Below are 24564 nucleotides of genomic sequence, written 5' to 3'. Positions count from 1 at the left end.
ACCCGGACTGCCAGAGCCTGCGTGGTCCCTCCAAGGTGACTGCTCCGACAAAAGGGTACGCTCTTCAAACGCATACGTTTAAGGCAATTCCAGAAACCCTCGGCTGTGCCGCGAGTACACGGCCATTAAAGAAAAGACGACTCTGCCCGCCGTAATGTTCTCAGATCACAGGGACCGTATTTGGAGCTGGGAGGGAGGGAAGCCTTTTCTTCACGGGGGGCTAAGGCGTTGTCGAGCCCCCTTCCAATCCCGGGTCCGGCCGGGTAATCCCTGCCCAGCGTTCGGGCGTGCCTTTTTTTCAGCCGAGACACAACCCTAAACGTGGGGCCCGCCAGCCCGGCGGCTGCCTCGTGGAAGTCACGTTCCCTCTGCCCGTCCTCTCGGGTACTCTATGGTTTTCGTGGCCGACTACTCTAATTCTAGTTCCGGTCTCTATGGCGGCCGGCGGAGGCAGGAACGGTTGTAGGTCGGCTGAATTAGCCGCCAAAGGTCCAATGAGAGTGGAGGACTGAAAAAATATTAGCCAATAGAAGCCAGGGATTGGGGTCAGGTGGGCAGATTGACAGTGCCACTGGCCAGTGAACAACGCCTAGGGCGGGTCGCTCGTAGGGCTTATCCCGCCTGTCCCGCCATTCTCGCTAGTTCGATCGGTAGCGGGAGCGGAGAGCGGACCCCAGAGAGCCCTGAGCAGCCCCACCGCCGCCGCCGGCCTAGTTACCATCACACCCCGGGAGGAGCCGCAGCTGCCGCAGCCGGCCCCAGTCACCATCACCGCAACCATGAGCAGCGAGGCCGAGACCCAGCAGCCGCCCGCCGCCCCCCCCGCCGCCCCCGCCCTCAGCGCCGCCGACACCAAGCCCGGCACTACGGGCAGCGGCGCAGGGAGCGGTGGCCCGGGCGGCCTCACATCGGCGGCGCCTGCCGGCGGGGACAAGAAGGTCATCGGTGAGGACCGGACCGGGACGGGGGTGGGGCCCTCGGGCAGCCCGGCAGCGGAACCGTTAGCCGGAGCTGGGCGAGCCGGCGGGCGCGCGGCCGGTGGGCACCGACTCCGCGGCGCGCTGCCGCCCATCCCCCTCGTCCCCCCTCACTCCCTCTCGCGGGGACCCGCCCGGCAGGCGCGCGCGCACTGCCTCCCGCGCCCCCTGTGGACCCCGCGCGGCCGCGCGCCCCTCCCCCTGCGGCCGCGCGCCGCCGACCGCGTGTGCGACTGGGTCCCCTCCCCGCCGACCGGCCTCGTGCGCTCGGGCCTGCACGCCGTTGTTCGCGTCTCCCCCACCCAGCTCCCTTCCGCGTGTGCTCGGAGGGCGCGGCGCACCGCCTACGCAGGCCGGAGCGGCTTCCCCTTCTCTCACGTGCTCTCCGTCCGCGGCCTGCGCACACACCCATCCTGGGCCCGCGCCCCGGGCCTGCCCTGGAGCGCCCCGCGCTTCAGACTCACCCACGTGTGCGGCGGCGGCGGCGACTGCGTGGCCCCGGCGCGGCCCCGCACCCGGGCGGTGGAGAGAAAGGGCTGTCAGTTGGCCGCGGCGGCCAGCGTGCGAGGGACCGGATGCCCAAGCCGGGCGGATTTGGAAAAGGATAGCTGGTAATCGTGGCTTGTTTTGCTTTGTTTTCTTTTCCAGCAACGAAGGTTTTGGGAACAGTAAAATGGTTCAATGTAAGGAACGGATATGGTTTCATCAACAGGTGAGCTGCCGGGCTCTGAAGCCTCCATCCCACCTTCTTGCTTGCTTCCTGCTCTGTCGGCTTCTCGGGGCTTGGGAAGCCCCAATCCACAGCCCTGATCTGAAAGGCGTTTACTACCTCTCGTGTATTAGTGTGATTTTTTTTGTTTTCCTTGACGACTGGAGGGATTAGTGGATCTAGGGAATGCCTTTGTTTTGCAGCTAAATATTAATTTGAAGCTAACTTCAAAGGCTTCGTCACAGTACAAAGCAGTTTAAAAGGCAAGCGGAGTGAATGAGCCATTCCTTAACAGGGTAAACGGGAAACTACGGTCCAGTATATTTTTATCCTTGTCATCCTTTTCTACTTTATTGAACTCGGTATTTGAGAATGTGATGCACTGACATCGGATATTTATGCGTTGTTAACATTTTAGGGTAAGAGGATTTGACGTGTCAAGTATATGAGGTTTTGTCATCTTTACCGAGAGGTTGTATTGCCTTTGTTTCACGTTTCATTTTAATACCTGAGATAAATTTTGTCTTAGCACAGCTTTGACCAGAGAGAACTGTTTTTATTTGCTCATACAGTAAATAATATATTTGCAAGAAAGTGGTTTTTTTTCCTTTTTCAGTTCTTATTTTTCATTCTTCCTTGTCCTAAAATCATAACTGGTTAAGTCGATTTCTGTTAGATCCCTGGCTGTAGCTTATTAGAGTGGCCATAGTCACTGGTAACTTGACATTTTTCTTCCTGCTTGAAGGTAAAGCTGCAGACACGTCTTTAGGACTTACCCTTTGGGTTGTTTGTTGCAGTGGTGGTGGTAACGTGCAGTAGACGCACTGTATTCCATGGGCTCCCTTGTGAGCCGGGCATCATTTTTAAGATGGCTGCCAAGGCTAGTGCTAGTAGTGCTAGTTACATGGGTGCAGAGCATTGGGTATGCCAGTAGCAATCTTGGCCTCACAGGTATGGTACTTAGTGCCATCTCAGCATTCTCTTGCTTGCTTACTGTAGAAGACCTAAGCAGATGATTAAAAGAACTATGTGGAATGGACAACAAATGGGCAAAATCAAGCTTAAGGACAGAATCATTGCCTGATGAAAAACTGTTCATTAATCAATCATAGAGTATTGTGGAAACACTCAGAGTAAGAGATAAGCATTTGATGATCTATTCTCTACTTTTGCAATTGTGGGAAAATACTTTGTTTCTTCCAAAATCTTAGGATTTTCCAACTTGTTCTATACTGTTTGCCTTCCTGGCTGGCCGAAACTACGTTTTTCATTAATTTTTTGATAATGGCTTACTAGCAAAGAAGGAAGGGAATGCTTATATATAATTGGTATACTGATAGCTTTTTAACCGATCTGTCTGAACTTACTAGTGTTTTAGTTTGTATTTCTGTCTTACTCTGATTGTCGTTACTAGTCTAACCCTTAAACCAGTGGTTTTCAAATTTAAGTGTGCTTACCTTGGGAGGGTGTGATATAAGTGGTGAGTTCCTCCTTCTGAGCTTTGGATTCATTAGGTCTGGGTACATTTTTAACAGGAATGATAATGGTCTTCGGGCCATACCTTCAAAATTACTGCTTTTAACCCTTGACCCAATGTAATGGTAACTGTGGTGTGCAAATTTGCAGCCTTTTCAGCGGATAGATTGCAGTTTTTGTATGTGTTTAAGAAGTTTTAGCATGTGCCTTGTTTCGCTGCATTTTTTTAAAGTGGGCATAGGTTATGACATTTTTTGAAATCCACAGTTTTGTCCAAAATAAGAGTAATATCTTTACATTTTGTAAGTATTTAGTCCATGAGATACTGTTATTGAGTATCTCTGTTCTGAATTGGAATCAACTCAATTGGTCATCCTCCAGGGCAAGTTATGAATTGGCTTTTGATGGTCCTTTGTTTGGACTATCCTAACCTCAATTATTTTGTCAAATTAACTGGTTAAAATGTTCTTTATGCTTCTGAACTGGTTGTTTTAATGATTCTGGGACTTTTTAATAAGATGCTGTAAAATCTGACTCCAATTAAATACAGGGAAGATTTGCTTTAATTAAGGAAAATGTATGTGATAAAAGAAATCAGTTTGGAAGCTAGCAGTTGGTTCTATATGTAGTTCGTGTAGTAGAATGAATAGACTTGGCTGGAGGCACCTGTCTCTTAGGAGAGAGAGAGACACACTGCTGTTTTCTGTATAAAGGAGAGGGTGCAGTGTTTGGGATGACTATTGTGACGACTTTAAATTGCAGTTTTTTGGATGCGCTGGATTATATATTCTAGGATTGTAAGGAATTTTTATAATTACAATATTGTATGTAAATTTTCTGCCTTTAAAGACATAATTTCATTGTAAGTGTGTTTATTCCAGCCTGAATTACCACGTGATGAATTGTTACAACCTTGTTAGAATTAATTCATGAAAGGGCTTCTCCCTTATGGTTATATTGTGAAGAAGGTGCTAAGTGACATGAGCATAGAGCTTTTAAAAATAGCAGAAGTTTTGGCTTTATTTTGTTAGACTGTGTAATCTAGAAATTCTGAGAAATTCATTGAGTTATTCTTTTGTGAGCTGTGTCTACAAAACATAATTGGAGAATGTGACTAGAGGGGTTTATTAGCTCCCCCCAGATTACTGTTGAATTTTATTAGTGGTTGAGAATTGATCCATATTCACCAAAGATTACCATGAATTGGCAACAGTTCATAGTGACCAGAATAGGAATATTTTTCTGTTTCCAGAGTACTTAAAATGTCTAAATTAATAATTCTTAATGTTTTGAGGTGAAAGAATTTGGAGCAAAGGTCACAAATTTGTGACCTTCTGGCTAAAACTACTCCCAGATGCTTTGATTAGACAGTACAGTATTTTTTAAAGGAATTGGGATTAATTACTAACATTTATAATTCAGGAGATAACACCAAGTAATCCAGATTATTATATTTTTAAGATCTGAACTTTAGCTAGCTTTGGGGGCCTGTATTTCCACATAAGTAAAAAACCACCTGGCCGTATTGTCACCTCATTTAGGTGGGGTATACTTTTTTTACGACAGTCTGTCGTGCTTAGTTAGTTGTCTTAGGTTGCTGACTTCCCTTCACGCCTGGCGTCTGTGTATGCATTTGAGTTTATTATCCATGGTCTAGGAAGATGTAATAAACCAAGCCAGGGAAAGGTTTAGCTATCTCTCTTTAGTCACGCCTATCAGGTTTAGTCTCCCTTTGGGGTGGGGGCTCCCTTGTGGGGATTCCATATGTACATAACTGATAGGTGACTTTCTTCACATGTTGGTGAAAATAGATACAGCTAACAAGTATTTATACTAGGGTCTATAGTAAGTGCTTAAAATGAGCCAATTCACTTAATCTTTAAAAACCTTTGAGACGTAGGTACTGTCATTCTGAGGCACAAAGGAGTTGTTACTTGCCACCATAAGCACAGGTGATAAGTGGCAGGATTGGAACTGTTTTTTGACTCTGGAGTTAGTGTTCACCAACTGCTCTTAATGTTGTCTCTGAAATAGACCCTAGCCATTTTCAATTTGGTTGTTGTCCACATAGTTACAGATAATTTCTTAGGGTGATGGTGATTATTTTTAGCCATTGAAAGACTCTTAAATGATCCAAGTATGTCACTGGGGCTCCTGTCTGCTGAGTTGCTAGTTTCTGGATTTGAAAAACTTTCTGCCTTTCACGATCTACTTTGTGAAGTTTGGGATTGTTAAAAGTTCTAGTTTAGCATGTAGGTCAGCTATACAAATAAAAGGACTTGCTTAATTCCTGATACTGGGAGGTGAAGAATTAAAGGAGAGAGCGTTGCACCTTACCTCACTTAATCTTTTTTTTTATATGGCCTGCAAGGTAAGAATGAATATTGCCTTTTTAAAGGGTGATTTTTCTTAAGATGGAGTGTCACTCTTGTCGCCCAGGCTGGAGTGCAATGGCACGATCTTGGCTCACTGCAACCTCCGCCTCCCAGGTTCAAGCGATTCTCCTGCCTCAGCCTCCCGAGTAGCTGGGATTACAGGCACCTGCCTCCACACAGGCTAATTTTGTATTTTTAGTAGAAACAGGGTTTCTCTATGTTGGCCAGGCTGGTCTCAAACTCCTGACCTCAGGTGATCCACCCGCCTCGGCCTCCCAAAGTGCTGGGATTACAGGTGTGAGCCACTGCGCCTGGCCTCTAAAGGTGATTTTTTTTTTTTTTAAAGGCGGCAGTGTAAAAGTGGTTGTTGGTTGTTTGAGGTGGAGTCTCTCTGTGTTGCCCATACGGGTCTTGCACTCCTGGGCTCAAGTGATCTTCCAGCTTCAGCCTCCCAAATGTGTGGTTCTTAATAAAAGTGTAAACCTTTGGAAGGTAACAGCCCAAAAATCTCTTGGGCTGTTAAAGTCACGCTGATCTTAACTTGATCACAGTGGATCCATTGCTAAGCCACATAAGTCATGGGTAGACCGTAACATAACTGACAACGTTTTGGCATTAGGGAAGGCTTAAAGACTTTTCTGCAGGTGCTACTAAGGGAGAGATGTCAGGTTCTAAACTGGAACCCTAAAGACAAACATCAATGACATGTATGCAGGAGACATTAAGAGAGATTTATATGCTGGTTATATCAACCATTGATCTTAAGCTGGCAAGAAGTCATCCGTGTTCACCAAGTCACTAATACGTGACTTGGAGAATACTAGTAGGTCCCACTCCCTGTGTCCTCCCAAAGTAGAATCCTTTACTCTTGAAATCTAGGATAGAGAACTAGTATCCAGTTTGACTTGTGAACAATGTGAGTTTGAACCGCACAAGTCCACTTACACACAGATTTTTTTTTTATAAATATATTGGAAAAATGTTTGGAGATTTGCAACAACCTGAAAACTTCAGATGAGCCACGTAGCCAAGAAGTATCCCCCAAAATAAGGAAAAGTTGAGTATGTTGTAGATACTAGTCTATTTTATTATTTACTACCATAAAATGTACACAAATCCATTAGAAAGTTAATATGGCCATTTGCAGTTGAGAAGTGTAAACAAAAGTAAAGATTCAGGCAATATTAAATCATAACTGCACGACATTCACTGTAGTAATATTGTACTATTATAATTTGTAGCCACTGCCTGTTGCTACTGCAGTGAGCCCCTTAAAATGCCATGTGACGCTAATCATCTTCACATGAACAGTTTATCTCTCCAGTAAATTGCATGTCAGTAAAAAGAACTGGTAGTACTCAGGTATTGTGGTTTAGAGCAATACTGGAAGTCTTGAATAGCACCATGGGACCCATGCAAAGTGGTGCTAGTGATGCTGAGAAAAGTCATGGCATTGTAAGAAAAAGTTCAGTTGCTTGATATGTGCTATAGATGAGGTCTACAGCTGGAATTACCTTTCAGACAGATGTACACTTACTGTATTGGCAAGTGCAGTACTGTACATGTATTTTCTCTTACAACTTTCTTAGCATTTTTTTTTCTGTAGCTTTATTGCAAGAATACAGTATATAATACATATAAGATAGAAAATATGTTAAGGATTTATGTTACCAGTAAGGCTTTCCAGTCATGAGTACGCCATTAAATTTTGGAAGAGTCAAAAGTTACAGGCAGATTTCAACTGTGCAGCAGGTTGGCACCTCAAACTTCTATCCACCCTCATAGATATTGAGTTATTCAAGGATACACTGTATTACCTTCTTGTCCCCCTAGTCCTGGGGCTGCAGTTGCTGAGTTTGCTACCCTCCAGTCTTAGCCCTTGGAAACATACGGTTTGTCCGAAGGCAGAATCATAGACAATATGTTGGAAACAGAAGTGAGTCTGTTGAGTGTGAAGGGTGTTTAATAGAGAAGAAATACAAAGATAAGTGGACATTATTATCTTAACAGTCATCTGCAAGGCTTGGAAATTGGTATCTGGTTGCTTTAGGTTATGGAGCATATAGATGGTAAATCCTGGAGTTTGTGTAACCACAGGATTGTAAATTAGTGTATGCAGTTAGGTGAATTAAGGTGTTAGACTAGCGTGGTCTGGTAATCTGCAACAAAGTAGTGTAAGAGCATTTAGTTACAGATAAATTTATGTATAATAAGTCTTATTTAAGGCAATACTGTGGATTGGCAAAAAAGTTTTCTAAAATTTAGCTTATTTTTTATGTAGATATACGGCTAGGATAAAGATAGTTATGTTTTAAAAGGAGTGGGAGGGGGTCAAACATGGTGAACATGCTGGAGTAGAGTCCTGGAGTTTGGATAGATTGGGCCATGAAAAGCAAATGCTAGAATTCCTAGTTCCTGTGGCATGGAGAATTATTTGGCAAGCTGTAATTGTCTTTTGACTTACTAAAAAGTTTTCCAGGGAAGTTAAATTTTTTTGCCTTTGTTTTCCCATTTGGAGTTGCATTTTGTCTATTTTTAAGAGCCTTACCAATCTGTATAGGCCGTAGTATAGGAGTGGTAGCAATTAGGTTTTAATTTAAAAACTGGCTAGTATTAGTGAATAGTAAATGCCCAATAAATACTAAAAAGATTTGAGTCCCTACCTTAGTAATGTAAGTTACTGAGTATTTAGTGTAGTTTTTCTCATTTTGCAGGTAAAAAAGCCAGTGAGGCAGCTTTCCTAGGTTACACAACTGTTAGTAGTTGAATCAAGACTAAAAATCTAGCAGGGCGTGGTGGTGCATACCTGTAATCCCAGCTACTCATGGCTGAAGTGCAAGAACTTGAACCCGGAAGGCAGAGGTTGCAGTGAGCCAAGATCGCTACTGCGCTCCAGCCTAGGCAACAAAGTGAGACTCCATCTCAAAAAAAAATTGAGTACTGTTATTTCTTTTTCTTTTCTTTTTTTTTTAAGATCTGCAAAGGGGTTTAATAATGCAAATATCACATATATTTCCATTTTTAACACCATATTTAAGTTTTCCATTTTCTTAACAATAGAAAGTGATAAAAATGTTTTCCCCAATATAATAATACAAATGGAAAATATTATAGACAGTCATATACTAACCCTATGAATAAGATTCACCAGAAGCAAAATATATTTTGGGGGTCCTATATTGTTACATATATACAGGGCACCAGAACCACATTTAGACTAATACTTTTTATTTCTAGTTAAAAGAAAACAATGCAGGGCACTCCTGTGACCTGCAAGTCTAATTGTACATATGTATGTGTCAGACTGTGCAGGTGGCCAAGAAGAATACAAAGAAATACTTTATCCAGCTTTGGAGTTCAGGGCCTGATTGCCCCAGCTTAAGCCCATAGGAACTTGACAGCTTGTTCATACCTCTCATCTTTAGTCATAGTTTCTCTTTCTCCAACCCCTTTTCTCCCTAACTACCCTGTGCCATTTAGACTGGAAATTCTAACAGGTAGCTTTTTCTTTCTGAATTATCTTTACTACTATATAATTTTTATTTTGAGAATATTTCTTATTTCTACATCTTGAAGACATCTCTTTATAGTAGATGGGGGAGCTAGAGCTTACATTCACTGCCGGAAAAGGGTCAGTTCCAGTGTTAATTTCCCAGCAAACACCTGAGAGAAAAACTGAACAGAAAAGAATAGTGATAGCTGGCAGAGAGTGACACCTGCACCCAGAAAGCTGTACTGCAGCTGTCTAATATTTGAGGGTCTCCTTTGTTATAACTGCCAGTTTAAACTAGAGATTCTGGCTGGTTGCAAATTCAAAGCAGATGAATACATTTAAATCACTGGTTCAACAAATCACTCTTTTTAATGGTATAATGCTTTTATTGCAATTGAGGACGTTTTCAATAAATACCTTGAGCTTGAGGCCATGGCTAAGTATTCCTTTTGCAGTACTGTTTTTACTGTCATGACACTGGTCAGTGAACTATGTTGGTTTCACATATCTATGTACCCACAAAACACCTCCCTGTCTTTGCAGGAGTGACATTACCCTGTGTGTAATGGCAGCCTTGTGCTCTCTCTGTTTAGAGACAGGGTCTTGCTGTGTTGTACAGGATGGAGTGCAGTGGCATGATTATAGCTCATGCACTCTCATTTCTGGGGCTTGAGTGGAGGCCCGGCTAATTTTTTATTTTTTGTAGATATAGGGTCTCGCCACGTAACTACTTTTAATTCTTTTTATTGCCGGGTATGATGATATTAATATGTGAATACCTGTTGTAACTACATTACAAGGCATAACAAACAGTCAGTGCCACCACAAAATGGATTGATAAAGAGATGATGTTACCCAGATACCATGAGTAGCATTATCAATAATGAAAAATTCTCCACAGAAGCTGCATTTTTAGTGAATTTAATGCGTATTAAAACAGTACAGAAATACATACATGACTCAGATAACAATAAACAAATTTATTTTCTATACCAAATCTTTATATAGTCTTCTAACAGCTGACACCCACCACTTCCATTAATGCAGATAGTGCTCCCTATCTTTGGAAAAACATTTTATTTTTTTATTTTTTATTTTTGAGACGGAATCTCACTCTGTTGCCCAGGCTGGAGTGCAGCAGCTCACTGTAACCTCCGCCTCGTAGCTTCAAGCAATTCTCCTGCCTCACCCCCCAGAGTAGCTGGGACTATAGGCACACACAGCCACGCCTGGCTAATTTTTTGTAATTTTCGTAGAGACGAGGTTTCACGATGTTGGCCAGGCTGATCTTGAACTCCTGGCCTCAGGTGATCCTCCCACCTTGGCCTCCCAAAGTGCTGGGATTGCAGGCATGAGCCACTGCACCCGGACTGGAAAAACTTTAAATACCCTGCCAGGGGAAGTATTGCCCCTGTTGAAAATCACTATTCTAGACTTTGCCTGCATTTGCCTTTCTTACTCTACCAGTTTTTTATTGTATTTCCCCTTAGAGCCTTAGAGTTTGAAATTCAGTCATATTGGAGAGCAGAACTAATAAATGATGGCTGTAATCTGTTTTTGTGGTGCCTATGGAGTTATGGACAGATGGACATTAGGTACAGCCGTCATTTCCCTAGGCAATCCTAATCATCTAGCTTGAAAGGTCAGTTTTCAGTCACTTGCCTTAAGTCGCTTTTACAGTTTACCTGTTCTGTTTTTTTAATTATCCTCTTCCCATCAATTAAAAATGTTCTTATAATAATCCAAGCTATAATTTACAGGTCAGATTTAAAGTTAATTTTATGTAGATCCTTTGGTGCATATGTTGCCCCCTAGTTCAGCAAGAAGCTAACAGTCAGTAAGCCAGTTTGTCCAGTTCACTGTAACCTTTGTTCCCTTTGTTATTAAACGCTAGAGCTACTACTGAGCTTTTTCTCACTCTGACCTGATGGAGTAAAGAGGGTGAGGCAGGCCACTACAGGCCTGGAAATCCGTTTCCTTCTCCAGTGGTGGTTCTTGCTTCTAGTGTTATCACCTTAATCCCAATCTCCAGGCCAAAAAGTGAGATTATTTTCTACTTCCCTCTCGCTTCTGACATCCAGTTATCCACAGAGTTTCTCATTTTGCCTCAAAAAGAGATCTCAAATGTCTTTTCATACATGGCTCCGTGGTCTAAACCTTCATCAGTCCTTGTCTGGACTTGTGGAGTAGCTTTTATAACTGGGCTTTTCCTACATTCAAACATACCTTATCACCCAGAGGTCACAGTTCACATTAGGTTTCACTCTTTGCATTGTACATTCTGTTGGTGGGGGAGGGGGGTTCTCATTTTTATGATCTCAAGGAAAGTTGGTAGTTGGGAATGGTGAAGAGGAAATGATTGAAGGATAAGGTGAGAATGTAACTACTACTACTGTTGGTAACCATGCTCTAGAGGTAAGAGGAGGGTGTGCTAGAACAGTTAATGTTTAATAGGATAAGGAGGGGCAGATTATATGTTGCTAGTCATTGCTACCCTCTTAATTATGGTTCAGTAGATCACACTTTAATTTCTTAGACTTTTTTTTTTTTTTGCCTATCTTACGGGTAATGAGGCTACAACTGTTTGCAACTGCTTAAGTCTTTAAAGCAGAGAGCATGGTGGCTTGTGTTTTTTGATTTTTGCCAAATTTCCTGGTAGCTAGTTGGCAGCCAGAGAGTCTCTGGGAAAATTAATCTTTGACAACATGAGATTTATTTCATCTTCTTATTTGTTCAACTTGGTTCTGTCTTGCAGGAATGACACCAAGGAAGATGTATTTGTACACCAGGTGAGTGCTTGTATAGATATTTGCACTTCTGATTCAAGGATTGTGAGAAGAAAAGGTTAGATATGTTCTCAACTTTTGTCCCTTATAAAAGGTTAAGTCCAACAACCAGTTTATTTACTTAATACAGGAGTAGTAGCATGCTTAAAATGTATACATGGAAATGTGTTAGAGTTGACTTAATTATCCTAGACATTTCAAATTGGAATTTTGTCACCAGCTGTGGCTTTCTCAAATGTTGAGTCAAACTCACTGCATTAAATATTTATACCTAATTTCAGATGAAAAGATTATTCCATGATTCTAAAGTTGAACAAATAATGTTGCTATAAATACACAGAAACTTTGGCAAGAAGTTTTCAAAGGCTTTTAGGTGTACCTGTAGGGACAAATCTCCATAATCAAGGGTAAATAAGACAGACCTGCAAAACATAGTAATTGAAGTGAATACTTGAAAAGTAGCATAAAGAGCCTTCTACTTACTTTAAATCACTTTGAATGGGTATTGGGGTTTTTTTTTTTTTTTAAAACCTTTGGAGAGTTTTGACTGGCTTGGAAAATGAAAAAATTTCACTAGTTTAAGGTTAAGTGGGGGAAAGTGTGACAAGGTTGACAGCTGCTCATTAAATAATTTTTAGATTGGCTTCCAGTGTTTTGGGAAGAGAAAACTGTTAACATAGGATGAGTACTGATGAGTACTACATACTGAACTTTCTCTTTAAGTATCATTTAGGAAAAATGTCTGCACATTCAGGAATTAAGATTATTGCTAATGTAAACCACTGCCAAGTGTATGTTAATACTTCAAATTTAGATATGCTATAGGCTACATTGAATGTACTTATCCTCACAGAAACGAAATGAGTAGGAAAAAATGTTTGTGCTATCAGTTTTCTCACTAAGGCTTTTGAAATATTGTCAACGTGTATTAAAATTAGAGACCATAACTACTTTTTTGTACTACAATCCAGAAATCAAAAGACCTAAAGTCAATTTCCATACTTACATTTAATTAGATACTAGCTTATATGGCAGTATGTTTCATAGGAAGGGCTGTCATAGGTTGGTGCTTTGTAGCTCACTGAAGTGTCCTACACAGCATTCGATCACAAGGAGGAAGCTATATCAATTTCTAGTACATCCAAAACCCAATCAGGTAGTTCAGGGTCAAATGTAATTATGGAATCATTTAAATTCTAAATGTAAATAAATACAGGACTACTTCAGACAAAATGTTATTTTAAAGCAGATGTTTTATAAAATTGGTATTCTTGTCTGGATGAACACAGCTCACCTGTTCCTTTCTCCCCTTCTGCATGTTCAAAAGAATAGTGTAGACTTAGGAACAAGAGACAGCAAAGTTTCTCAGTCTTGTTGCCTGTTGGCAACCCTTAAGGGTTGGGGTTGGGGCAGGGGTGGAGATGTTGATAAAAATAAAGAGTTGGGATTTTAATTATCCATAATTCTGCTATCCCCTATGACTGCAGGTAATTGATAGTTGGCTATATCTGAAAGGTATGAAAACTGAAAGGTATGAAAACTATGTGACAGTTTAGATGACAGATGAGATCAATTATTTGACTCAACTCACCCAGTTGTACTGATTCACAAGGTGCCACCAATATGCTTTCATTTTTTTGGAAGTGGTTTCAACATGTAGTTGTTTCTTGGGACTTTGGCTGCTCAGGTCATAGTGGTGTATCAAGGAGACTGCAGTTCTGGGCAGCTTCACTTAATTGGCCTCAGAGTCGTTGATTGTCCTGTCTCCTCTGCAATGGAAATGCATGAGTGATTCTGTAATGGATACAGCTGAGATTTGGAATGAACATGGGATTTGGAGACCCAATACCTGGGTTTAGAAAGTCTCCTTACTAACTGTGACCTTGGGCAAGTCACCTAACTTTAAAGCCTGTTACATTATCTGTATAATGGGATTAACAATACTTTCACATGTCCTGTCTCATAATGAGATTGAATAGATAGTAAGTGAAAGAATGTTGCAAAAAAATTTCATAGAAATGTGAGATGTTAGTCTTCCTCCCTTCTCTTAACAGTCTGGAGAAAGTAGAAGCAACAAGTCTCTAATACAAGATTTATTGAATTCTGGGGAGGTGATAACTAACAATTCCATGCAGTCAGATCATATAAAGAATGACATAGTTAATACATGTGAATTGCATTTCCACTGATGTATTATCAGATTAGAAGGGATTTTGGTTGACATTTGTAATTGAGTTTGATATGGTAACACAGGGGCAAAGTTGGTTTGGTCAGCTTTGAAGCATGCAAAACCAAACTCGCCTGTCATCTAAACTGACCCGGTGTGGGGCCACCTTCTACTATTAAGTGCAGTCTTCAGGGGATAGATGGATATCCTCATTTGTTAAATGTTACATATAATGCTTTTGCAAAAAGCAGTTTTTAAAATGTTGTGTCTGTCTTGAGTGTGAAATTACTCGTTTTAGTTTTGTAAATAGTGGTAAAATGCTGGGGCCTTGTATGATTGGAGTGTTTTTGTTGAAGTTGGGGATAGTGTGGTCCCCGCTTTCCTAAATTTATCGATGGTTTGGTCTTATTTAAAGCAAATCTTAAGTGTATATCCAAGCTAAAATAATATTGACTCTGGTACATTTTAAATGAAAAAGCACATTATTCTCCCCTGTTAATCTATTTTTGGAATGTGATATTACTAGACTGCCATAAAGAAGAATAACCCCAGGAAGTACCTTCGCAGTGTAGGAGATGGAGAGACTGTGGAGTTTGATGTTGTTGAAGGAGAAAAGGTGAGGATGCTTTTTGTGTAAAGGTTTGACTTCAGTATGGAAATATTTTGGAGGTCTCATCCATTAGGATGGTGGCTCTAATGTGGATGGATGTGTTCAGGTGACCTCATGAACACAGGTGCATCAAGCCTAATGTTCTGGCTGCAGTTAGAGGGCAATCTCTTCAGAACAGTGAGGAACTGATATTTAGTCATTTCTGTGCACCCCTGGCCACGCAGTTGCACCCCCCCTTTTTTTTCCTTAACTTTGTTTTGTTTTTTGCTTTGTTTGAAATTGTTCTGATTTCCTTTTGAAAGTGTTGAAAGTGTTCTGATTTCCTTTGTCATTATCAATATGTAATGGCTTTTGTAGGGTGCGGAGGCAGCAAATGTTACAGGTCCTGGTGGTGTTCCAGTTCAAGGCAGTAAATATGCAGCAGACCGTAACCATTATAGACGCTATCCACGTCGTAGGGGTCCTCCACGCAATTACCAGCAAAATTACCAGAATAGTGAGAGTGGGGAAAAGAACGAGGGATCGGAGAGTGCTCCCGAAGGCCAGGCCCAACAACGCCGGCCCTACCGCAGGCGAAGGTTCCCACCTTACTACATGCGGAGACCCTATGGGCGTCGACCACAGTATTCCAACCCTCCTGTGCAGGGAGAAGTGATGGAGGTAAGTTTCACCATCAGCAACAGCAATGTAATAAGTTCTGGTAGGACTGTTTAGAGCTGTTAATTATATGGAAAGCAACTTGGATTCCTAGTAAGAACCAACAGGATTAATTTATAGTGTAGCCACAATTACTAGATGGTCGGTTTTGTTTGTTTGTTTGTTTTTTAACTCTTGGATTTATCTGGTTGGGTTTTTTATTATGTTACTGACCCAGTAGGCTTAATTTCCATTGTCTTTTTCAGGGTGCTGACAACCAGGGTGCAGGAGAACAAGGTAGACCAGTGAGGCAGAATATGTATCGGGGATATAGACCACGATTCCGCAGGTATGGTCCACGTAAACATGTTTCTATTAAAATTTCCTCAAACCTGTGTTAGGACTCAGCAATATCACGCCTCTCCTGCAGACTGTTTGACTCATTTTTCTGTTAACGCTTCGTTTTCTTTCATCAGATGCCTAAGAGGTGAACCTATTAAAAACAGCTTGTATAGATGAGGTCTGCTTTATACATAAATTTTTTTAGAAAATGATGAGGGTATGGAATTTCAAATTTTCTGTCCTTGAACAGGTAAGATAATATTTTAAACCACACCTTTTAAACCTGCCTCCTTGCTAGGGAGAAAGGAAAGCATTAGGAGTATCTGAATTGTACCATGGCATTAGTGAAGAATCAACAGTGTTATCAGTTGAAATGGCATACATTATCTTCCACTAAACACTTCTCAGTTTAGGTATGTACCCCCTTTCTTTTTGGAGTTGGGGGTTGTCAGCTCAAAGTTGCAAAATGAAATTGCTCCACCAAGAATTTACATTCTTGGGGGGTGGGGGAGTCCAGTCTGTCGTTAGACAACTATCTACATGAGTGGGTATTAGAAATCTTATTAGTAGATGTCATTATTAGAGTAATCGAGGAAAAATTCCATGAGCCCAAGCATATTTTAGTCCATGCTGTAGTATACTTTGAGGCAGTGTTCTCAGTCCCACGGTGGTAGGATAGAATGATCTAATAGTTGTTTCTCTAAGGGTTTGATATCAAAGCATTGAGTTTTCATAGGTGATCCCCAAAAGCTGACAGGTACCTCTGAAGAATCAAACCAATACAGTAATAACGCATCTTAACTGATCACTTAAATCGCAACTTTTAAATCCCCAAATTTTTAAGTGTCAAGTTTATTATTCTAGAAGTATCCAACATATCCAAAATATACTATGAGTCTATAAGAGGGGGTTTCTGTATATAGGTTTTTAAATTTTACCAAAGTTGGAGCACTTAGTGAAGTTTTAGGAACTAGGGAATCTAGTCGAGGTTGTATTACATATATTTATCAGCACATGTACATTGAGAGTTTTGCAAGAGCAGCTGATGTCATCATATTTCTTGTATTAATATATGTCTCGTCCTGAGTTTTCAGTTAAAAGAGCTGAGGTCCTAACTGATCACTACCACAATTGAAGATCTCTGATTCAGTTTTCTACCAGGAGATTGTGTTAGCCAGATGCTGGATGTTGAAGATAGATGGGTTTTTATTTTTCAGAGTAGGTCTAAAATAGGCTCTCATGGCAGTCCATCTAGTAAGTCCATGGGTTCCAGCAGCAGAATCTTTGGTTTACCTTTTTGTTACACTGAAGAGCTTAAATGTTCTGCCTAGTTTGATTGATGTCCTTAAAAATAGCATAATTTTGTGTTTGTATTCAGTGCTTCAGTTCACCGTTGAGTAAATTGTTTGTCTTTATATTGACAAACAAGAAGCTTGCGGTTGATTTGTCTCTTAGAAAGGTATCTTTGTCCATTGTTACCCCTCCAGTGCAGAGGTTTTTGCCTTTTGGTTTAAGTTAGACTTAATGTCTACGTGTTTCAATGTTTAGAATGCTCAATCCTGCCAGATAGTTGCAGAAGTAACATATAATTGCTTTGAAGTTATCATTGAATGCTAGACTTTCCAAACTGTGCAGGAATCTTTTGTTCAAATGAGAGTAAATGAAACATGCTGCCCCTAATGCATGGAATGGTGTGGTGAAATCCTGACTGGTGTGGGTTCAAGAGCAAATTGAAAGGGAAATCTTAAGACAGAGTATAGTACAAGTGTTGCTGAAAAGGAGACAAATAGGTAGTAGTAAGGGGAAAATGGGGAGTCAAAAAGGGAGGTTTTTTGTTGAGAAATAACATTTATAGGCTGAAATGCAATCCAGGATAACAGTTGATGGCAGGAAAGTGACTGCTGGAACTGTTTACTTCCTCAGAGAAGGTAGGGTTTTGCCCACAGGTGAAAATGTTGACCTTTTGTTAGGAACCTGATGTTTTCCTGTGTAAGAAACAAGAATACATGGGCACGCATGTGTTAATGGGAAGACATGGAAGCCTTTAGTTGCTCAATTGAGACAAAAGTAAGAGGAAGTTTGAAAAGTTTGGGGCAAAGAACCCTCTAGAAGAGAAAATAGAGATGGTAAATTTATAAGTAATAGGATAACGATCATAAATTAGAAGTGAGTTCACCCAGCTTGGCTCTATGTTTCTAGCCATTTGGGCATCGGGCTCAGTTTGGGCAGAGTTGGATTTATCCAGATTTGGTTTGATTTATCCAGATCTGGTTTATCCAGATGAAGACACTGGGGTAGGGATTGGTCATATGATTAATGGTAGACTTTATACTTGGATAAAGAGGGGAGAAAAGGGGAAAATGAGGATTTTTTTTTTTTTTTAATTGTTTCGTAGAGATGGTGTTGCACTGTGTTACTCAAGCAGTCTTGAGCTCCTGCCCTCAAGTGATCCTCCCCAAGTGCTAGGATTACAGGTGTGAGCCACTGTGCCCAACCTTGGAGTGAGATGAATAGGTGATAGAATCGCCATATTACAGGTCCTAGATTAAGAATGAGAAAACGATAAGGAATTACCTAGAAAAAAATAGGAAGGTACATAATTGGAAAGTTGAGTGGTATAATTGAAAAAACCCAGGTAGAAAACAGCTGGACTGGGAGGTCAGTCTGAAAGCCCAGGTTATTAGAAGCTGTTACACTCGAACCTTAGTAATAACTGCAGTAAGAAAAAGATAGTAAATGGAGCAGAATCCAAAATAAGATGGAAAGCCTAGTTTTTAGAAACTGGGAGAGTTGATTTAGAAGCCACAGTAAGGTTAGAACAGTCACCACTGTAGGGTTGCAAAGAAAAGTCAGAACAATTTTGTTGAAGATTCATCATGAGTTCCAAAAGATGTGGGGAAAGAGTTTTAGAATGTACAAAGGTAAATGTGAATTTATTCCCATGATGACTCATAGATACTAAAGGCCTGGGGCTTTCTGGAGTGCTCAGGGTATGGGTGGAGGAAAGGCCAGGAATCCATCATTTCTGAGCACTGGGGGAAAGAAAATCCCGAAATTTAGTATCTTTATCTTGGTGATTAAAAGACTCAAGCCTGTAATCCCAGCACTCTGTGGGAGGCCAAGGAGGGAGGATAGCTTGAGGTCAGGAATTCAAGACCAGCCTGGGAAACATAGCAAGACATCGCTACTAAAAATCAGACATTAATGAGACGTGGGGGGCTTGCCTATAGTCCCAGTTACTCAGGAGTCTGAGGTGGGAAGATCACTTGAGCCTGAGAGATTGAGGCCACAGTGAGCTGTCATCATGCCATGGCACTTTAGCCTGGGCAACAAAGCAAGACTCTTCCCCTACTCCGCACCCCCACCCCTCGCCCCGCAAAAAAATCCATCTCTTTACACAAATTGCTTACAAACCACTTGATACAGAATGGGCCAGACATGGTGAGTTAGTTGTGAACCAACTGGTTACACTGGTGGGTGTGTTGAAGAGAGAAGGTTTTATCATTCTTAAGTTTGACACCGTTCATTGCAGGGGCCCTCCTCGCCAAAGACAGCCTAGAGAGGACGGCAATGAAGAAGATAAAGAAAATCAAGGAGATGAGACCCAAGGTCAGCAGCCACCTCAACGTCGGTACCGCCGCAACTTCAATTACCGACGCAGACGCCCAGAAAACCCTAAACCACAAGATGGCAAAGAGACAAAAGCAGCCGATCCACCAGCTGAGAATTCGTCCGCTCCCGAGGCTGAGCAGGGCGGGGCTGAGTAAATGCCGGCTTACCATCTCTACCATCATCCGGGTAAGCAAGCTTGGATGGCCATCCATTTATGGCAGTCGTGAGTGGTGACCATTTCATTTTATTAATGCAAGAGTGGAAAAACCTCAGTTCCATCAGATAATGAAAGCCATGTTATTTATAATGTGTTCTGCCCTATTCTTAATTACCTAATATTTCATTTTAGGAATATTGAATATCAAAGTCATATTTGGCCACCCCTCAGCTAGTTCTCAATTCTGACACTGGAGACCTGTATTTTCATGAGTATTTTGAACTATTAGTGCTTTCTATCAACTTTTCTGAATGAATTTTATGATTTCAGTAGTAAACAGAGGAAAGTTTTGCTTGCTGTATTCTGAGAAATATGTTAATTACATTATTATTTATGCATTATTTCAAAAAGGAAGTGGGGATAGCTATTAGAATTAACCTAGATGGTGACAAATAGAGTCTGTTTGGAGAAAGTGGCAACATCAATATAATCTTTTAATCATTTCTAATTGTTTTTTTGTTGGTTTATGTTGTTCCCGGAAAAAGATGAGAGTGCTTTGTGTCTAAAAAACTCCTAGGAGAATAACACGTGGTTTATCATGGTTTATGTAAACTGCCTGTAGATTAATAATAATAATAATTCTCTGGCAGACCACATGATACATTTACGTTCTTGTTACTTTAGCTTATTAGCTCACTTGTTTTTATTACCCTTAATTCCAAAATTAAGGGATTCCTTTTCATTCCGCTTTTTACATGATATCGAGAGGTATGTGATTGTCGTTCCCTCCAAAATTAGCATTCAACCAGTGGTGCTTTTGGTTTTTTCGCGTTTACCGTTTGCTGGATGGCAAAAGATCTGTTAATGTCTCCCAATACACAAGTGATGTAAGCTAGAGCATGTACTACACTAAATGAAGATCACCATGAATTCTACATGATCATCTTTATTTTTTTCTTTACAGTTTAGTCATCCAACAAGAAGAAATATGAAATTCCAGCAATAAGAAATGAACAAAAGATTGGAGCTGAAGACCTTAAGTGCTTGCTTTTTGCCCGTTGACCAGATAAATAGAACTATCTGCATTATCTATGCAGCATGGGGTTTTTATTATTTTTACCTAAAGACGTCTCTTTTTGGTAATAACAAACGTGTTTTTTAAAAAAGCCTGGTTTTTCTCAATACGCCTTTAAAGGTTTTTAAATTGTTTCATATCTGGTCAAGTTGAGATTTTTAAGAACTTCATTTTTAATTTGTAATAAAAGTTTACAACTTGATTTTTTCAAAAAAGTCAACAAACTGCAAGCACCTGTTAATAAAGGTCTTAAATAATTGTCTTTGTGTAAATTTGTCTAGTTTTGCTTTAGTTTGTAAGTATTTAGCTATTTATAGGACCCTTAGCTTGACCCAGTCTACAAATAGATGATGCTCACTGGTAATTCTCTCAGGTAAAATGTCTCAAAATCTCTAATCCGTTAAGTGGCATGCCTGTGGGCCCATACTAAAAATTAGAAAATACATACTCTGATAACCTAGCCATTTTTCATTGAAGGATTTAGTTCATTTGTAAGAAAGACTTGATAGTGTAGATTTTGTGTGGGTCCCTTCGGCTGTGAGGCGTTGTTTAAAAGGGCATTGCTCTAGCCTAGACCGACCAGACTCTCTCTCATCGCTCCACTTAGTTTTGTTACCTTGGGAGAATTTATTTCAATGTGCCAATTGAAGTGTTAGGAGAACCTGTCACAGTGCCTAGTGTGGCCATCAATTATTGGTTCAGCTCCTTATGTCCTAGAGATGGAAACAAGTAATATAAAACCCATGGGAAAGCTGCTTAGGAACATGGAGGTTGGTGAGCTTGTAATTATGTGGTTCTCAACACCTTATATCCTAAGCCTAGTCTGGCTGATCTTTTCTCTTTTTGAGACGGAATCTTGTTCTGTCACCAGGCTGGAGTACAGAGGCACGATCTTGGCTCACCGCAACCTCCACCTCCAGGTTTAAGCGATTCTCCTGCCTCAGCCACCCTAGTAGCTGGGAGTACAGGCGTGTGCCACCACGCCCAGCTAATTTTTGTATTTTTAATAGAGATGGGGTTGCACTGTGTTAGCCAGGATGGTCTTGATCTCTTGACCTTGTGATCCGCCCGCCTCAGCCTCCCCAAGTGCTGGGATTACAGGCGTGAGCCACCGCACCCGGCCTCTGGCTTTTGTTTTCTAATGTTTTGTTAGATGTTCTTTGGCTTGCTTTGTGAAATAGTCATGTAGTTGATAGTGACTGCTGCCCCGAAACACTCCAGATTTTCCTGGCCAGCTATCAGGGCCCAGGAGAAACAGACAGTAGGGGTCAGGAGTAGGCCAGAGTGGCACATCAGGAATCCTGCAGTGCTGTGGAAGTCATCTCCTGCTTGGGACTAACTCTTTGCAGAGAACTTGATAAGAGACTACTCAAAAACAATTTTTTTAACCCCACTTAGTCTAAATATCTGTACTGAAGAAGTGAGTTAGCCTATTTCTTGCTGGTGTTTATGAAAATACCGTGTTGGCAAGAGTGCAATGGACCTGAAACTTCAACTGTTGGTAGCATCTAAACTGTTACTTACAACTGCAGATGCACACAGTCCCTGACTTACAGTGGTTCAACTTAGGGGCTTTTAATGGGGTTACGGTTTCTGCTGAATCAACATTGTTTTCATGGCATCACAGAGTTGAAAAATCATAAATGAAACCATCGTAAGTTGACTGCAGTGTCGCCAACATTAAATGCAGTTTCAACTTAATGATTTTCTGACTTGTGGTTTATGGGGACATTAACACATCATAAATTGAAGACCATCTGTATTAGGATATCATGGAAATGGGAAGACCAACAACATTGGTTAAATATCCAATAATGTTAGAATGAGATTTTTGAAAACATGTTGAGGAGGACAGTTTTTTGGGGGAATACAATCTTATGTGTTAGTGTTGAAAACAGAACTACGTACATGTTTTTAGATACTGTCTTGTGTTCTGTTGCCCAGTATTTTGTGTACTTAAGGATTATTTGTAAGGACTACAGAGGCTATACATCTCAAAAACTACCCAGAAAACTTGCAGCCAAGATCAAGGTTTAGAACCTGTTCTGCCAATCAGATACACCAACATGAGACCTGGAGACATTGCTAGGAAGCTAAGCAAACTCCCGTTTGCTAGCGAGGGTAGTTGCTGTGCTTTGGTGATGCTGCAGCAGCAGTGGTTTCCTCCTATCTGCCTCACCTAGATGGTGACTCTGAGCCTGGTTCCCCAGCCTTAGCAATTGTGAGATAACCTGTATTCCTTTTTTTTTTGTCTTCCGGAAGAGATGTGCCATTTGGAGCAGAGTGAACTTGAGCAGAGTGAGCGCAGGAGAGCAGGAAGTGAGGAAAACGAGTGTGTCATAGTTTCTTTTGAACGTTGCACTGGAAGACCTAGGGCGGTACAGTTAAAAACAAAAACGGAAGGATTTGGAAGAAATAATTGTCATGCATAGGTGATGCTGGCCACACGGAAAATCCAAAAGATATTGCAGTCAAATTTGAGTGTTTATAATTGGCTAGTTGTGTTTCTGTATAGTAATGTCTAGAAAATATATACACATATTCTCATGATACTATCAAGGAAATGTAATTAGGAGTGAATCTATGGATCTTTATGGAAGGGAGTGGAACGATCAAAAGACAATGAATTTTTTTTCCATGTTTATGGTTATTAAGACTAGTCAGTTCATCCAGTGATTAAATATATTTCAGTTTTAAAGTCTTAGGGTTATTAGGCCGGGTGTGGTGGCTCACACCTGTAATCCCCACACTTTGAGAGGCAGAGGCGTGTGGATCACGAAGTCAAGAGATCGAGACCATCCTGGCCAACATTCTGAAACCCCCATCTCTACTAAAAATAGAAAAATCAGCCAGGCGTGGGGGCAGGCACCTATAGTCCCAGCTACTCGGGTGGCTGAGGCAAGAGAGTTGCTTGAAACTAGGAGGTCCCAGCTGCTCGGGAGGCTGAGGCAAGGGAGTTGCTTGAAACTGGGAGGCGGAGGTTGCAGTGAGCAGAGATCGCACCACTGTACTCCAGCCTGGTGACAGAGCGAGACTCCATCTCAAAATAATAATAAAAATAAAGTCTTAGGGTTATTGTGGTGTGTCTTGGAAAGCAAACAGAAAGGGGCCTGAAGGGATGTTGAAGATTTAAAGAGAAAAAGATGTGAAATAGTTGTCTTGGGAATGGGAAAACAAATGTACTAGGGACATGCAGAATTGCCAGCAGGTAAGCAGTTGGATTTAACTAGGGCTTTGCCAGGTGAATTCAACAAAGGACGGAAAGAGCAAAGGTATTGAGTATGTATGCAAACCTATATGGTATAGCCTATTGCTCCTAGGCTACAGACCTGTAGAGCATGTAACTGCTGAATACAGGCAATGATAACACAGTGGTAAATATTTGTGTGTCTAAGCATGGAAGAGGTACAGAAGGGTGGGCATGGTACCTCATGCCTGTAATCCCAGCATCTTGGGATACCAGGAATTTGAGACTAACCTGGGTAAAATAGCAAGACCTCATCTCTACAAAAATTTCAAAATCAGCCAGATAAAAGGTATTTTCCATTTAACTTTTTTTAATTTTTTTTTGAGACGGAATCTTGCTGTGTCACGCAGGCTGGAGTGCAATGGTGGAGGCCTCCTGGGTTCAAGCAATTCTCCTGCCTCAGCCTCCTGAGTAGCTGGGACTACGGGCACCCACCACTGCGCCCAGCTAATTTTTGTGTTTTTAGTAGAGACAAGGTTTCACCATGTTGGTCAGGATGGTCTTGAACTGACCTCATGATCCGCCCGCTTTGGCCTCCCAAAGTGCTGGGATTACAGGCGTGAGCCACTGCGCCCAGCCACAAACTAATTTTTAATAACTTTTTGACTCTTAACTTAAAACTACAACTTTATGAAAATACATACTTACCTGTAAGCTTTTTTAAAAAATTTTAACTTGTAGGTTCAAGGGGGGATGTGTGCTGGTTTGTTACTTAGGTAAACTTATGATTCTCCATATCACTGTCTTTTACCTACACACTTGTCCCACTGAAAGGTCTTCAGGGGCAGTAACATGAATGGAACTGTCATCTCCTTTGATAACAATAACAGTGCCTGCTGGAATACCTCCTGAAGGACCTGCCTGGGGCTAACAGTTAAAAGTTAACTTTTAAAAAACATACT

At 41.2% G+C, this 24564-nt stretch overlaps 1 protein-coding gene across 2 annotated transcripts; it reads left to right on the top strand.

Annotated features, from left to right (window-relative positions):
• Positions 1-646: 646 nt before the first annotated feature.
• On the top strand, positions 647-20673 carry YBX1 (Y-box binding protein 1). Of its 2 annotated transcripts, XM_024247859.3 has the most exons (8): positions 647-945; positions 1626-1689; positions 11786-11819; positions 14510-14599; positions 14951-15253; positions 15496-15578; positions 19104-19369; positions 20305-20673. In XM_024247859.3, the coding sequence occupies exons 1-7, from the start codon at positions 780-782 to the stop codon at positions 19336-19338; spliced, it is 975 nt and encodes a 324-aa protein (XP_024103627.1). In that variant the 5' UTR covers positions 647-779; the 3' UTR covers positions 19339-19369; positions 20305-20673. The 2 variants fall into 2 exon arrangements, with proteins under 2 accessions (XP_024103627.1, XP_054393044.1); XM_054537069.2 differs by lacking the exons at positions 647-945; positions 1626-1689 and adding an exon at positions 1122-1588.
• Positions 20674-24564: the final 3891 nt, after the last annotated feature.

Source organism: Pongo abelii, chromosome 1, assembly GCF_028885655.2.
Source record: "Pongo abelii isolate AG06213 chromosome 1, NHGRI_mPonAbe1-v2.0_pri, whole genome shotgun sequence".
Lineage (NCBI taxonomy): Eukaryota > Metazoa > Chordata > Mammalia > Primates > Hominidae > Pongo > Pongo abelii.
The sequence above is the reverse complement of the archived record's forward strand: the minus strand, read 5'-3'. Positions and strand labels throughout refer to the sequence as shown.

Coding starts and splice junctions, on each gene's coding strand:
- YBX1 (XM_024247859.3), top strand. CDS start 780: ATGAGCAGCGAGGCCGAGACCCAGCAGCCGCCCGCCGCCCCCCCCGCC. Junction 14,600..14,950: donor ATGTTGTTGAAGGAGAAAAG/GTGAGGATGCTT, acceptor TGGCTTTTGTAG/GGTGCGGAGGCAGCAAATGT. Junction 15,254..15,495: donor TGCAGGGAGAAGTGATGGAG/GTAAGTTTCACC, acceptor TGTCTTTTTCAG/GGTGCTGACAACCAGGGTGC.